This window comes from Clarias gariepinus, chromosome 12, assembly GCF_024256425.1.
Source record: "Clarias gariepinus isolate MV-2021 ecotype Netherlands chromosome 12, CGAR_prim_01v2, whole genome shotgun sequence".
Taxonomy (NCBI): domain Eukaryota; kingdom Metazoa; phylum Chordata; class Actinopteri; order Siluriformes; family Clariidae; genus Clarias; species Clarias gariepinus.
In genome coordinates, this window is record NC_071111.1 from 11,397,719 (window position 1) to 11,411,749 (window position 14,031).

At 37.6% G+C, this 14,031-nt stretch overlaps 1 protein-coding gene across 4 annotated transcripts in view; it reads right to left on the reverse strand.

The window, feature by feature from the left end:
- Positions 1-1,022: 1,022 nt before the first annotated feature.
- Positions 1,023-14,031, reverse strand: part of tspan11 (tetraspanin 11) — a 32,800-nt gene continuing 19,791 nt past the window's right edge. For 2 of the 4 annotated variants that reach the window (XM_053508807.1, XM_053508805.1), the window contains exons 6-9: positions 11,050-11,208; positions 9,170-9,256; positions 5,104-5,228; positions 1,305-1,418 (exon numbers count right to left, since the gene is read on the reverse strand). In XM_053508807.1, coding sequence (XP_053364782.1) covers positions 5,151-5,228; positions 9,170-9,256; positions 11,050-11,208 — 324 coding nt within the window. In that variant the 3' untranslated portion in view covers positions 1,305-1,418; positions 5,104-5,150. Of the gene's footprint in view, positions 1,419-5,103; positions 5,229-9,169; positions 9,257-11,049; positions 11,209-14,031 lie in introns of all 4 variants that reach the window. The other 2 variants (XM_053508806.1, XM_053508808.1) reach the window with 2 other exon arrangements.

Below are 14,031 nucleotides of genomic sequence, written 5' to 3' on the forward strand. Positions count from 1 at the left end.
GCTGTAATGGAATGGTTCAACAACAAGAGTCATAGCCCAAACAGATCAGACAAAGAATCAATGGCCACCACTAGTGGTTATTATTCATTTTCATGTAATCTGACTGAGCTTGAGCAACTTTGCCAAGAAAACAGCATAAGCCGAAATACTAGGATGCACTTTTGAAAAGTGATTGTGTCATGGCAGTCCCCTGGAATTTTTGTGTTGCCTTTTGGGGGACTTATTTTGACACTGTTGGCATTCCTTTTTTCCCCCAATTGAACTCAGGTGTTTCTTGTTAATGCATTAATAATATTACTGCCTAAGGCCCATGCTTTTGTTGTTTTGTATTGCATTTGTCTCCATTAAGCCATGACTTTTAGTTAGTTATATATGTTTCTAGCCATGTGTCAGTTGTTTTAGTTCAGGTAATGTAAGTATTCTATTCAAAGTGTTCTGGGTTAGTTGATTTGGTCTTGTCTGGGCATACATCCTGCATCTCCATCTCTCAATAGAGACATACCCCAGAAGACCTGCAGTCAAAGGTGGCTCAAGCTAGTACTGATCATGAGGCTGAATACTTATACAGTATAAATAGCAAATCATCTCTTCTTTTGTGCCAGAATTATTTTATAGACTATTTATTTCTCCAGATCCAAGTGATATCAACTTCATGTTCACACTGTAACACTATAAATATGCAAGAAATTTTAGAAAAGATGAATTCTTATGCAAGACATCACAGGGTGCTTATGGAATATGCTACAGTGCAGAAATCGCTGTGATATTTTTAGCTTCTTAGTAATTTACTTCTCAGTGTACATTCTGTTAGCAAAACATATATTTTTACACATATAATTCATAGTTCAGTAAAAATACTAAAAATAACTTTCACTGCATCACATGACCTTTATATGAGTTCGGTATATTAGGCTTAAGTAAAAAATAACATCTAGTTGCATAAAGAGAGCAGCTTCGACCAGTTACAGATACACAGTGCTTAAAAAAGAACAAAAAAATCTTCTTCTTTAAAAAATAAATAAATAAAAAAAAAACGCTAATGATTTCCCCCCCCTATAAGATTATGAAAAGCCTCTTGTGTTATTAGGATATCAGCATATAACCACATTACATTCTTGCTGAGACTCCCATATTACTGTACAGTGGCAAGACTGTGGGAAATAAATCCAATGATGATTAAATGAATTTAAGGAATAAATTAATAGAAGGTTAAAAGAAGGACTTGCACATTTATGTAAAACTATACTGGGAGGAAAGCACACTCATGCAGTTTGGAAAAAAAAAAGGAGGAATGAATAAACAAGTGTGTGGACTGGCAGCAAGCAGTTGAGGTGACCCATAGAGCTCCTGCTGATCGGTCAGTATGGGTCGAGCTTTATCCGTCTGTGCAAGCAACAAGTAAACACCATCCCACAGATCTGTAAAAGAAAAACACACACGCACATGAGTATATGCAATATGTTTAGATAAAGTTGCATATAAGTGAATTAGCACATGCATGACAGAAGCCCATAGATGAATATTGTGCATTCTGGTAGAGCATTGTACTGTACTGAGCACTGAGCCATGTAACGAGCACAAAAATGACAAAAATGCAGTTAGTTACTGACTTGAAGGTCAGTGCTTTGAAGAAATACTCATCTATGGGTACATTTATAACAAGTGACTGGATGCATAATCAGAGGGAAAAAGAAATGAGAGCAGGCATGCTATTTTTACTTTTATTTTAGATTCTAGCCATCATTCTTAAGCAAACTTTGTCCTTTACCAAAGCATTTAATAGTAAATAGTGTGTTTTTTATTATTTTTTTTTATATTGCCTTATCTTAATTATACAGAATGTCTATGTGGTTGCACTTGTAGAAGCTCTTTTTAAAAGCATCTGATGAGGAGATTGAGCAGCATCCAGTTACTATGGGAACAGAGGCGTAAAGCAGCCCTTATGGCAGCAGCTCTGCAATCGGGTCAATTAGCATGTGTGGGAGTGTGTATCTATACACGTGCGTGTGGTTAAAGAGTTAGAATGGTGGCAAGTGCTAGAACCAAAAAGGGAGAGTAAACAGCCTGTGTAAACAGCCACATTTTATTATTTAATTATTATTATTTCATTATTTTTTTTAAATAATAATATTGTGCAAAAGTCTTAATAGTACACCGTGTTTACTTAAAATTAAATTAAATAAATGATAAAGACTAAATTAAATAAATTGTAACAATGTTTTGCTGCAAAGGGCTGCAAAGTGCTGATTTAAAAATTGGTTGTTTATGTAACAACCTCAGCAGCAGCCTCATTTCCCCTCTCGTCTAGTCCAAACACTCAGCATTCAGCATCACCAGTATACTAGTCACCTGATCATCTGTCATCATCCACACCTGTTTCTCACTGGTCCATGCCTTAAGTCTTAATGATTCATATGTCATTGTGTGGCTCAGGTAAAGGGATGGTACTGAAAATGAGAGGCAAAAACCCGCCAAAAATTACAATCCTTCAGGAATTATTCCTCAAAACTACATAAAAAAATACGAGAAAGCCTGGCTTCTTGGTAGTTAAATATAAAGAAATGAGGCATGGCTAAAGGCATTTGCCCTCAGAGAGAGAGAGAGAGAGAGAGAGAGAGAGAGAATAGCTATGCAAAAGTCATGTAAAAAGGTCGGTGAAAAAAAAGGGAATCTCGGAAAGTCCCCTCAAACAAAAGTAATTAATTAATTAATTAATTAATTAATTAATCAAAGCTCAAGAAGTAAATCATGATCTATTTTATCTATCAGTTCTTAATCCGTATCTATATAGAAATGTATTTATTTAAAAAAGAGGGAGGCATTTATTTCTCCAAAAATAATCGAACCTCCTCCTACCCTTTGGACACAGATATACTGTAGCTGAGCTAAAATCTATAATTAACTTATCTTATTTTGTACTGTTACAAAATTAACACTTCTTTTGCATACTTTGGCACATAACATAAATATATATACCCAAAAATACATCCAGTTGTTACATAATAATGTGAGGAACTGCTGCACATGGCAACTGAACATCACACGGATATACCTGCTTATGAATGAATGTGTGAATGCATTGGGCCCTGGTATGGCCGGGTAACTTGGTCGTGTACTCCTGCTTTGTGCATGGGACAGGCTCTGGACCTGGGTAGTAAAAATGAACTTCCAGTACTATGGAAACTATCAGGCACAATGATTGTCTTGACTTAATGATAGTTAAGCCTATAACCATTAGTCATGTTATACAGAATGTGACCCTAAGAGGCACTTAGTGATACACGCTGAGCATAACACATTTCAGTGCAACGTGACCGAAAGATACCTCCACCATCAGAACTACAGGAACTGACATCGCTGTGTATGAGGCTGCAACTTTTCACTCTTGCACTTGTCCATTTGAGAGAGGGAGCTGAGGGAACATTACTGGCTTTACTTCAGCCATGAATGGGAAGTTACAAATAATTAATGAAAGGGAAAAGTGGCTAAGTATTTTTGTGTAAGACAATCTCTTAAAAGTTTCAAGAGAAAAAAAAAGGGATCGGACACGAAACACGAGGGGAGAGAAACAGTCTAAATACATAATGTACAATATCTCCTATATCATATCATATCAATATCATAGTCAGCAGATTCCACTTTACCGTCATTTTCACCAACAAAAAAAAGTATTCAAGGTTTTTCAAAGCTAAATTCACACTGCGTATAGTAAGGAGGGAAAGTGGAGACCATGGAGTGTTCATGCTATGCAATAACAAGAAAGTCAAAAATGATTATATTAAACCTTCTGTTGGCTGCACTGTCTTATCAGCACTTTGTGTTAAAGTCTACTGTCCCCCCAGTCACTGCTGTGCGGGTGCGATCGTGTTAAATCCCGTCATTTGTAACAGCGATGCTAGCAAATATCCCCATTTGTGATTTGCAAAAGAGACGAGCGTGTAGTGATTAAATTTTTTGTGGTCTAAGGGTATGCCTGGTGCTGACACAACTCACGGACCAAGTCTCTAAGGAAGGTGAACGTTTCTTAAAGGGAATCATTACTGGTGACAAGACTCGGATTCATCACTACGAGCCTGAGAGTAAACAGCAGAGTATGGAACATGAACATCCTCAATTGCAAACCAAGACAAAGTTTAAAAGTCAACCATCAGCTGGAAAATTGATGCTTGCAGTTTTCTGGGATTCTCATGAGCCAGTATTGGATCATTCAACAGTGCTTATTGAAGAGCTTAAACCTCAAATTAAACACAGAGGACTGCTATCCAAGGGTGTTGTGATCTTGGATGACGATGCAGGTCCGTATACTTCTGCCCACATGATCAACCCTTTGCAAAAATTTGTTTTTGCGGTGTTAAAACATCCTTCTTATAGCCCTGATCTCTCTCTACTGTACTTTCACCTGCGAGGATGACGATTCACTTCTGATGAAGAACTTAAGACAGCAGTGCATACGTGGCTCACAGCTCAGCCCAAAACATTTTAATGAGGAAATACGAAAGCTTGTTGATAGATGGGCAAAGTGTTTTGAAAAGCAAGGAGATTCTGGTAAAAAGCGATTTGCATGGTTCCACTTTCTTTTAGACACTTACATCTCATTCAGGACAAAGTACCAACACACATCTCTTTCTTTCTTATTCCCTGCCCTCGTTGTCTCAAAATCCTCAAGCAAAGTAAAAAAAAAAATCACTTTGCATGACCCTGCAGGTTGACACTTGGCACTGTGCCCCAAGAAAAGATCACATCTGTGCCATGAAGATAACGTCAAAAAGAGCAAGGTTGAATTTTCTTTAAAACAGAGACAAACAAAAAGGTAGCATATTTTAGGCTAAAGGAAATATCTACAATAGATTCAAACCAAAAAGAGTAACATATTTGAATTCTCTGTGATTATGACTTATGGGTTGAATAAGGGAGATAAGCCATGCAATGCTGGTCTGCATACGGACTGAAACTTATGATGTGCGAGCAGCGCAACAAGCATTTTCTGTATTCTTGGTCTGAAAGCACAGCCTTGATGAGGGGATGACAACATGCTGCAGTACCATGCGTGATGCACTTACACATACAGTACATACTGTACACACACACACACATATGGCAGACCTGCCGCACACTTGGCTGTTGAAAAGCCAAAGAGCAGAACTGTTCATTCAAACATCAGAGAAGTCTTCTTCCTCTTCTTTATAAAGCAGGTAAATAAAGCAGGCAGTCAACAGTGCTCCTGCTAACTACAGACACAGAACCAACACACACACACACACACACACAAAGAGAGAGAAAGAGAGAGAAGAAGAGAGAGAGAATACGAAAGACAGAAACATGATGTAAGACAAAAGACAAATCATTAGGATACATTAATAATAATTCAAGCATGAATATGTACTAATTGATTTATGTAATTACTAAAGGGAAAAGAATATCATGTTACACACACACATATATATATATACACAGAGAGAAAAATAGAGAGATACACAAAAAGGAGTGAAAACATGACATAAGATAGCACAAGAGACAAACTATTAGAAAACTAATGTTAATTAAAGCATAAAATGTATGGCATCTATTTATCACACACACACACACACACACACACACACACAAACAATACCGGGATTGACAAGTATAAAAGGACTCCAATTGTAAGTCTGGAATGAGACATTTTCGAGGTCACTCACATGCCTACTCATGCTGCTTTTTGCACAATTATTTCTCCAGTGCACTCGACCTCTGCGGAGCAACACCATGTGTTTTATTAGCATAATAATGAAGAGCATCAATTTAATTACTCTACTCATTCGAGAAATGCTTCTGCCTGCTTTGCATTTTTATTTATTTGTTCGTTTATATTTTCAACAATAATTTACCCAACTTCAAACGTTCCCTAATAGTCTGCTTAATAATCTGCACAGTGGTAGCCGGTTGACCCTTCTTCCTGAAATATTACGAACTGATTATCGTTTCTATTATATTATCAGAAAAAAAAAGATGGATTTGCCGTGACCTAAAAATAAAAAAATCAATAAATAGAAATAGCGCTGTTACAGCAAATGGGGGAAAAGGCAACTTGGTATTTTCTAGTAATTTCCCTGCATAAATTATACATTCTATTAGACAGCTGTGCTGAATGCAATTAGGATGCTGATGATACAGTGTAACTAATATGTAGTTGAAAGCAAAAGTTTGTACACCCTTAGATATACATTTTTTAAGTTAATTATAACAAGGCGTTTAGTGCCTTGGGCTTCACAGTTGTGTATGTGCAAATTAGAAAAATGATCAAATAGTGTTCAGATGTTTAGATATGATCAGTAAAAAAAATTCCTCTGTTTAAAAGTTCCTCTTAATGGAGTTTTATAACAATTCTCTTGATCTTTGTTTTCCGATCTTTGGCTCTACTAACTGACGCCATGTTTTATTATTATTATTAAAGATTTTCTTTTTTTTTTTTTTAAGTATCTGATTTTTTTCACAGAGAAAACGTTAAACATTTGCATTTATCTGTACCATCTTTTCATATACTGTATTCTATACATGAAACATAGCTGCTCATGAAAGAAAGACCAATATACAGTATAGGCTGATCAGCCATAACATTAAAACATTAAGCCCAATATCATGTGGGTTCCCTTCACACCGTGCTGTGGTGTCTGGCACTGGTACGCTACAGCAGATCCTTTGCATGGATCAGATTTCTTGTGGATTAAGATCTGGAGAATTTTGAGGCTCGATCAACAACCTGGAATTCTTTGCCTCCTAAATTCCCATACAGAGCAAGCTGTAATGCACTGGATGTCTGATAGCTTTCTATCGTAACCAGCATAATATGCATACTGTGGCTTTTCTGTGGGATCAGATTGGACAGGCAGGCCTTTGGTCCCTATAGGCATAGATAAGCCTTGGGTGCCTATGATCTTATCACCAGTTTACTGGTATATAATTAATAATCAGTGTTATTCAATTCACTTTGCAGTGGTGTTGTGGCTGCTTGGTGTATAGTATGTTAGAAATGGTGCAAAGGACACCTGATGATATAGGATGATATTGTCAGTTGAGCCCATGACTCTGTGTTGTGCGGCTAAGCTTATACCTACTGTTCCTCTGCTAACTTTTGTTTTTAAGTCCTTCCTACCTACTGTATGTGCAATCAACACCATTCTTCCAAAATATTTTAGCAACTGGGTTACAATATAACACGTGTTCAGTTGCACATCTGGGTTTAAATCTTGTTATTGTAAAGGTTTTAACATACGATTTACATCATATTCAACCTTATTGCTTTGAGACATCCCGCCCTGTGGTCAGGGGTGGGGTCTTCTCTGAAGAGACCACGTCCATCAGGACAGAAATGCTTCATTATACTGTAGGATAAAGGTCACTAGTCAGAAGAACATGGAATTTATTCGCACCTTTCTGTACTTGCATGTGAACAATGTATTTGTTTATACACTCAAGTGAAATAAATATTTTGCAAACGTTTCCACTTACACTGCGACAGGTTAAGAAATAAACCTGTCATACTCTCCATAGCTCAGATCCAGCTCAAAAAGACACGAGTTTTTAAGTCAAATTAGAGTCTTTATTCACACGAAATAGAGCAACAGCACTAAACACTCCCCAACATGGAGCACAAGACTAAAATTAGATGCCCGCATTTAAACACGAGCGCACTTTTTTATCTTTCCCTCGCTCTTCTTGCAGTAGCGAGGGATCGGTCAATACTGCCGACTCGAGATCTGAGGTAAAAATAGTCTTCCATTTTGGACTGACCGACAGATCTAGTAAACAGTCTATTTTAGTCAGCACTTACACCGCAGATCAATGATTTGATGTCGAATCAGTAGTGATGTTAAGGTTCATGGTTGGGATTTTATTATACTGGACCTTAAAGCCACTTCAACATTCATTTTCCTTAAGGAAACCTTACAATGTGCAGTTTTAATGTTTATACGACAATTCAGGAAATCCTTGTTTAGTCATCAGTTATAACATCCTTATTACAGTTGACATAAATATAATCTGAAAAGAACTGTTGATGTCAACACGGAAAGGGCACTGATCTTATATGACCATCTGTTTTTTTTTTTTTTCCTCTAGAAGACATAAGATTTTATATGTTTTTTGTTTTTTTACGTAAAATAGCAGTTAGGTACATAACATTTTAATAATAATAATAATAATAATAATAATAATAATAATAATAAAAAAAAAAAAATTAATTAACGTATAAATAAATGAATTGCCTGGGGTAAAACTAAGAAGGTTAAAACATTCTTAATAGTATCACTCTATAGTTAATAAATATACTGTATATGTTAACTGAAAGACACTGTCTTTATTTTATTAGTTACATAACTATTGACACCTAAAGGGTTGTTAAATAGACCAAGGAATGGGTTAAGCACAAAAAAAAAAAAAAAAAAAATAAACAAATAAATAAAAACAGGGTGTATGTGTGTGTGCCCTGCGATGGATTGGCAGCCTGCCTGGTGCCCTAAACCTCCTGGAATAGGCTCCAGGTCCCTGTGACCCTGAATACAGGATAAAGTGGTATAGACGATGAGTGAGTGAGTGAGTGAGTGAGTGAGTAGACACAGGGTATGCAGTCATAGAAAAATTGCATCTACCGAATATTTATCTATATGGAATAGAACACTTCGGGACATACTGTCGGTACAGTAAAATCTCTGTTGATTTAATACTGTCATATGATCCAACTGGACCAATATAAACACTGTGAGATGTTAATCCAACACTCTGGGTGTTAGTTTAACACTGGGAATTTTGCTGTGATCTATCTATAGATAGACAAAGATATAGTGACAATTCACACTATACTGTACATTACACAGCATTAAAAGTCATCCTGTTGTCGAAAATTGTGTGACACTGTTAAGTTGTCCACTGTACAGTATAATACAGTTGTTGCTGCAAAAATTCCAACATATTAGAGTGGGCATATTAAAATAAATCTATGATTCACCACATAGTCAGCAATGCTGTTACAGAAAATTAATTATCTTCTCACCAATCAGAACAGACAATTCAGCAGGGCTCAGCAATTGAAATAGATATATGAGGAAACATCTTCTGCAAGGTGGAGTAAAGGTGGCAAACAACAGCTGTAAACAGCCAGAAAGATACAGAGCTCTAATCAATAAAGTATTACCTGTAGACAGGCCACACCGATCCCCACAGCGCCAATGATGAGCAGGTGGTCAGCCAGGAACTGTTCCAGCTTAGTAATACAGCCTCCCTGAAAGACGCAACAGCAAAGAACAGCTAAAACATCAATTTGCACTTCAGCAGTTAGGGATTTGGTTGTGACAGTCATGTCAAGATGAGTTTAACAGCATTGTTTTATTCTTTAGCATCTGATAGCTAGCATTACAGTATGTATTACATGTATAAAGCAATATACGATAAGGTCAAACTTGGTTGAAAATGCCCCAACGTACCAAAGGATGCTAACAACATAATGTCATATACACTGAACAGCCATAACATCAAAACCATTTGCATGATGTTTCTGGCTCCTTAGGGTGTGGCTCTGCAGGACCTGTTAGGATGTGCTGTGGTGTCTAGTGTCTAGTTAGGTCGCTTCTCAGCCAACGGAACTGGCTGACTCACAATCTTGCCAAAGAACATAGCCACGGAATGGCACATAAACATCCTCCGAGAGCAACTTCCCTCAACCATTCAAGAACAGTCTGGTGAAGAACAATGCCTTTTCCAGCACGATGGAGCACCTTGCCATAAGGCAAAAGTGATCATTAAATGGCTCGATGAACAAAACATTGAAAATTTATGTTCATAGCCAGGAAACTCAGTAGACCTTAATCCTGTTCAGAACTTGTGGTCAATTCTCAAGAGGCGGATAGACATACAAAAACCCACTAATTCTGACAAACTCCAAGTATTGATTATGCAAGAATGGGCTGCCATCAGTCAGGGTGTGGCCCAGAAGTTGATTGACAGCATGTCAGGGTGAATTAAAGAGGTTTTAAAAAAGAAGGGTTAACACTGAAAATATTGACTCTTTGTATAAACTTGTAATGCAAAACATGTCAACTAAAGACTTTGACACTTGTGAAATGCTTGTGATTATACCAAAGTAACATCTGACAAAAAGATCTAAAAACAGTGAAGCAACATACTTTTTGATCATTTATATTTGTGTCATTCTCAAAACATCTGGCCACGGGTGTAGATAGCAAAGAAAAATATCCAGCAAACTGAGAAATAATACAATAATAACAAAGCACACATCAACCATGAGGAGGCATGAAGGTTAAGGTATCCAAACTGTCTTACAGCTAGCTAGCCATGTTACTTTGCTACTGTAACTCTTTACCATGTGTTTTAGCACTGGACTATGACTGTCTAAATAGTAAAACTCTTTCTCTTGAAAAAAGATAACTTTTGATCTTACCCAGCTAGCTAACTCATAAATATTAATTAACTTAAAGCAAAAATAAAAGCAATTCTCTGTCGTGTTTAAACCTCAAAACATTTGGCTTTTTCTCTATAGCTTATGATAAAATACAGCTGTTACTGTATATGCTTTAGAAAGCTGTGTATTCATGAGAGTAAGAAAAATAAAGCTGGACCTGCTGACAGGTCGTGGGAGCTTAGGGAGTTCTAAAATTTACTCTTTGTCATTTGACATTACCAGATTCCATTGAGTTAACAGATTTTGATGTATGACTACACCCTTCACTTAAATCTTACCCATGGGGCTAATCAGGCTGTGGGCTGATTTTGTAATATAATGTACTTTATATGGCACAGTGGGGAATTGGCCCTAGCATTAGCACCTGAGAGACTCACTATAATGTCAATATGAGCACCTGCTAGACCGCCAGCTGTAGTTTTCTCATCCAAACCTTACCCAAGTGGTATATTAAAAGAATGATGGAGTTACAGTTTTCAGCAATATTACAGCTTGACCAAACAAATCAGCAGCTCAGTAGGTTACATCTTTGCTTCATTTAAAATCATTTATGCGATTCTGTGGGAATGAGACCGATATTCATTTTGAACACCCACCTCCACTTTGTAGATGTTGGAAGGGTGGTCTCTTTTGCCACAGCGATGGGTCATTGTCTTGCAGCAGCTGTCAGGAACCATCCGGTTTTCAGATTCAGATGACCTGACGTACACACTATTCTGCCAATCTAAGGAGTTGTTGCTTCCACAGCACTTAAACTGCAAAGTGAAATTTCATAAGGGTGTCGATTAAATTTCGGTAATGGCAGCTTTATAACAATATAATTATATATTAATAGTAATTATATATTAATTCATAATAAATACAATGAATCTTTATGTAAGGAAACTTTTGTAACATTTCTGGAAGGAACGATACTCCATGATACTGTATTATTATGAAATGATTTTTATTTCTGTCTTAATGAATACCAAAAACAGGAAATGACTGTTTAGATGATAACATGAACTATTTTGTTTCATGTATGATTAGCAAAACTACATTTAATTAATTATATAATCTTAAATTGATGCAACAGAATAATTATATAACGTAATAAATAAATAAATAAATAAATAAACCATGATAAATCATGTCGGATCCTTTTCTCTATTAATGTGAAGTGAAAACTGTTGAAATGTTTTATGGAGGAAAAAAAAAACATTAAATGTGTCACACAAGTGTACACACATGCACGCACACACAGACACACACACTTTTATAATGAAGCCTGTAACTGTGCTCAAAAATAATTTTTTAAAGACGTTAACAATTAAGAGATCATAACTAACCTACAAATTAAATAAACACCAGTTTTTCTGTTGGAGTTTTTTTATTTTATTTTATTTTGGTGCTGAAGACATGGTCTGCAAAAGAATTTCCATAAAACTAGATGTCTTGCATAGGAACAATGTAAGTCCAATGTAATCAACAAATAGTGACATTAACATGAACAGAATGTCCATTTAACACTAAAGCAACATTATTGCATGAGTGCTGGTCAATATACGCAAAATTCCTTATATAGATGCAGTTGGACTCATACCCCTATCTCACCTACGCGGTTTCACGCGGTGGCCGTAAGTACGGTTCATCATGATTCATCGCGAGTTTTTGGCGCTGTGAGTACGTTTCCATATTTTTCCGCACGAAAAATTAAACATGTTTAAGCAGAAGCTTGCGGACCTTGCAGAGCGTTGCGGAACATCAGCAGCCAATCGCACCACATCTCACCGTGAGTTAAAGCGCAGATAAACCCTGAAAGTGTAAAATCAACACTGTTGATTTTACTCTGTATGACAACAGTCTCTCAAATTCTATTCTATGACTGAATGGAAGCAACGAAAAACCAACAGCAACAAAACCACCCCAAACCATGCTTCACAATGTGTTTTTGTCTAATGAGACCAGGGTAGAACTTTTTAGGGATAATTCTAAAAGACAGCTTATAACCAAAAGAATACCATATGGTGCATCATGGTGGCAGCTGCATAATGCTTCCGAGCTCTAGTCAAGATAAACAGATAGCACCGAATAATCTATTTTGGGCACAAAACCTGCAGACAGCTAAGGATGAAGAAAACATTCACCTTCCAGCAAGAAAAAGGCAAAAGGCACAGATCCAAATCAATAAATGATTAATGCTTATTAAAAACGAATGGTTATGACTATAACCTCTGTTCCCTGAGGGAGAGGAACGAGGTACAACGTATGGGATATCACGCCCTCTCATGTCCTGGTTAAAGCCACCTATATTCATGGCGTAAAGGCAGTCAAACCTGTGGTGACATAGATGTAGCCCTGCCTATACCTATAAGCCATCGTCACCACGGTTTACTCTCAGTTTTCTCAGCTAAGCTGAGAGGCTGTTATGTCAAGATGGTAGAACCGGACAAAAATGCTTAGTGAAGACCAACTGGTTGCCGCGCAAATATCGCCTCCAGACATGCCCTTAAAAAGCGTCCAAGATGTTGCCATAGCTCTCATTGAATGTGCCTTCACACCCTGAGGCAATGGGACACCTTTGCTGCTTTAAGTTAATGAAATAGCTTCCACAATCCAATGGGAAAGCCGTTGTTTAGACAAAGCCTTACCCTTTACTGGACTGGCAAAGCAGAAAAACATTTAAATCACATAAGCCCATATTCATTGGACGGTCCATGTAGACCTGTAGTGCACATACCGGGCACAAATTATTTAATTTTCCTTGCTTCTTAGAAGCAAAAGGAGGGGGGCAGAAGCTATGAATGTCGAAGACCATAGAGCTATAATTGGTGGAGACAACCGTAGATACATAGGCCACATTCGGTCGTAGAGTAACCTTTAAACCATTAGCAGCAAACTGCATACAAGATGGATGCATGGACAAAGCGTGGAGATCACTCACTCGTTTAGAAGACGCTAAAGCAGGAAGAAGTGCCGTCTTACATGAAAGAATTTTCATATCTATAGACTTAATTTACTTAAAAGGAGGACCACAGAGGGCCTCAAGCACTAACAATAATTCCCAAGATGGAACACTGGACCTCACAGTGGGTTGCAGACATCGTACTCCTCTTAAAAAAAACTTACTGCCAGCCGATGAACACCCAATAACACTCCATCAAAACCAAACTGCTCACCCTATCATCCAGAGATCGCTGGTTCGGTTACCACGTAAGGCTGTAACTTCTCGCAGCCGGAGGTCTAGAGCTCCACCATTGCCAGTTCCCAAGTGCCGGATGAGAAAGGATTAAAGATTACATACTTTAATAGTAGAGAAGAAAAGTCCTTTTTCTAACAGTTCTTGTAGATCTTGGAGCACTAAAGTGGAGAACATTACGTTCTTGCCACCACTCACAGATAAAGTCGGGGAACATGGGCAAGCAATTTTTAATGGTTGTCGGTTCAGGAAGGAGAAAAAAATCCTGCGAACCTCTACGGTTTCTGAGCCGGCTGTGGGGAGGGCCACTCCACCCCCAGCTTCTCGGCCACTCAGCGGTAGAGAGCAAAATGTCGTCCCGAGTGGCTAACGCAGTAGCAGCGGAGCTCTGAGCAGACAG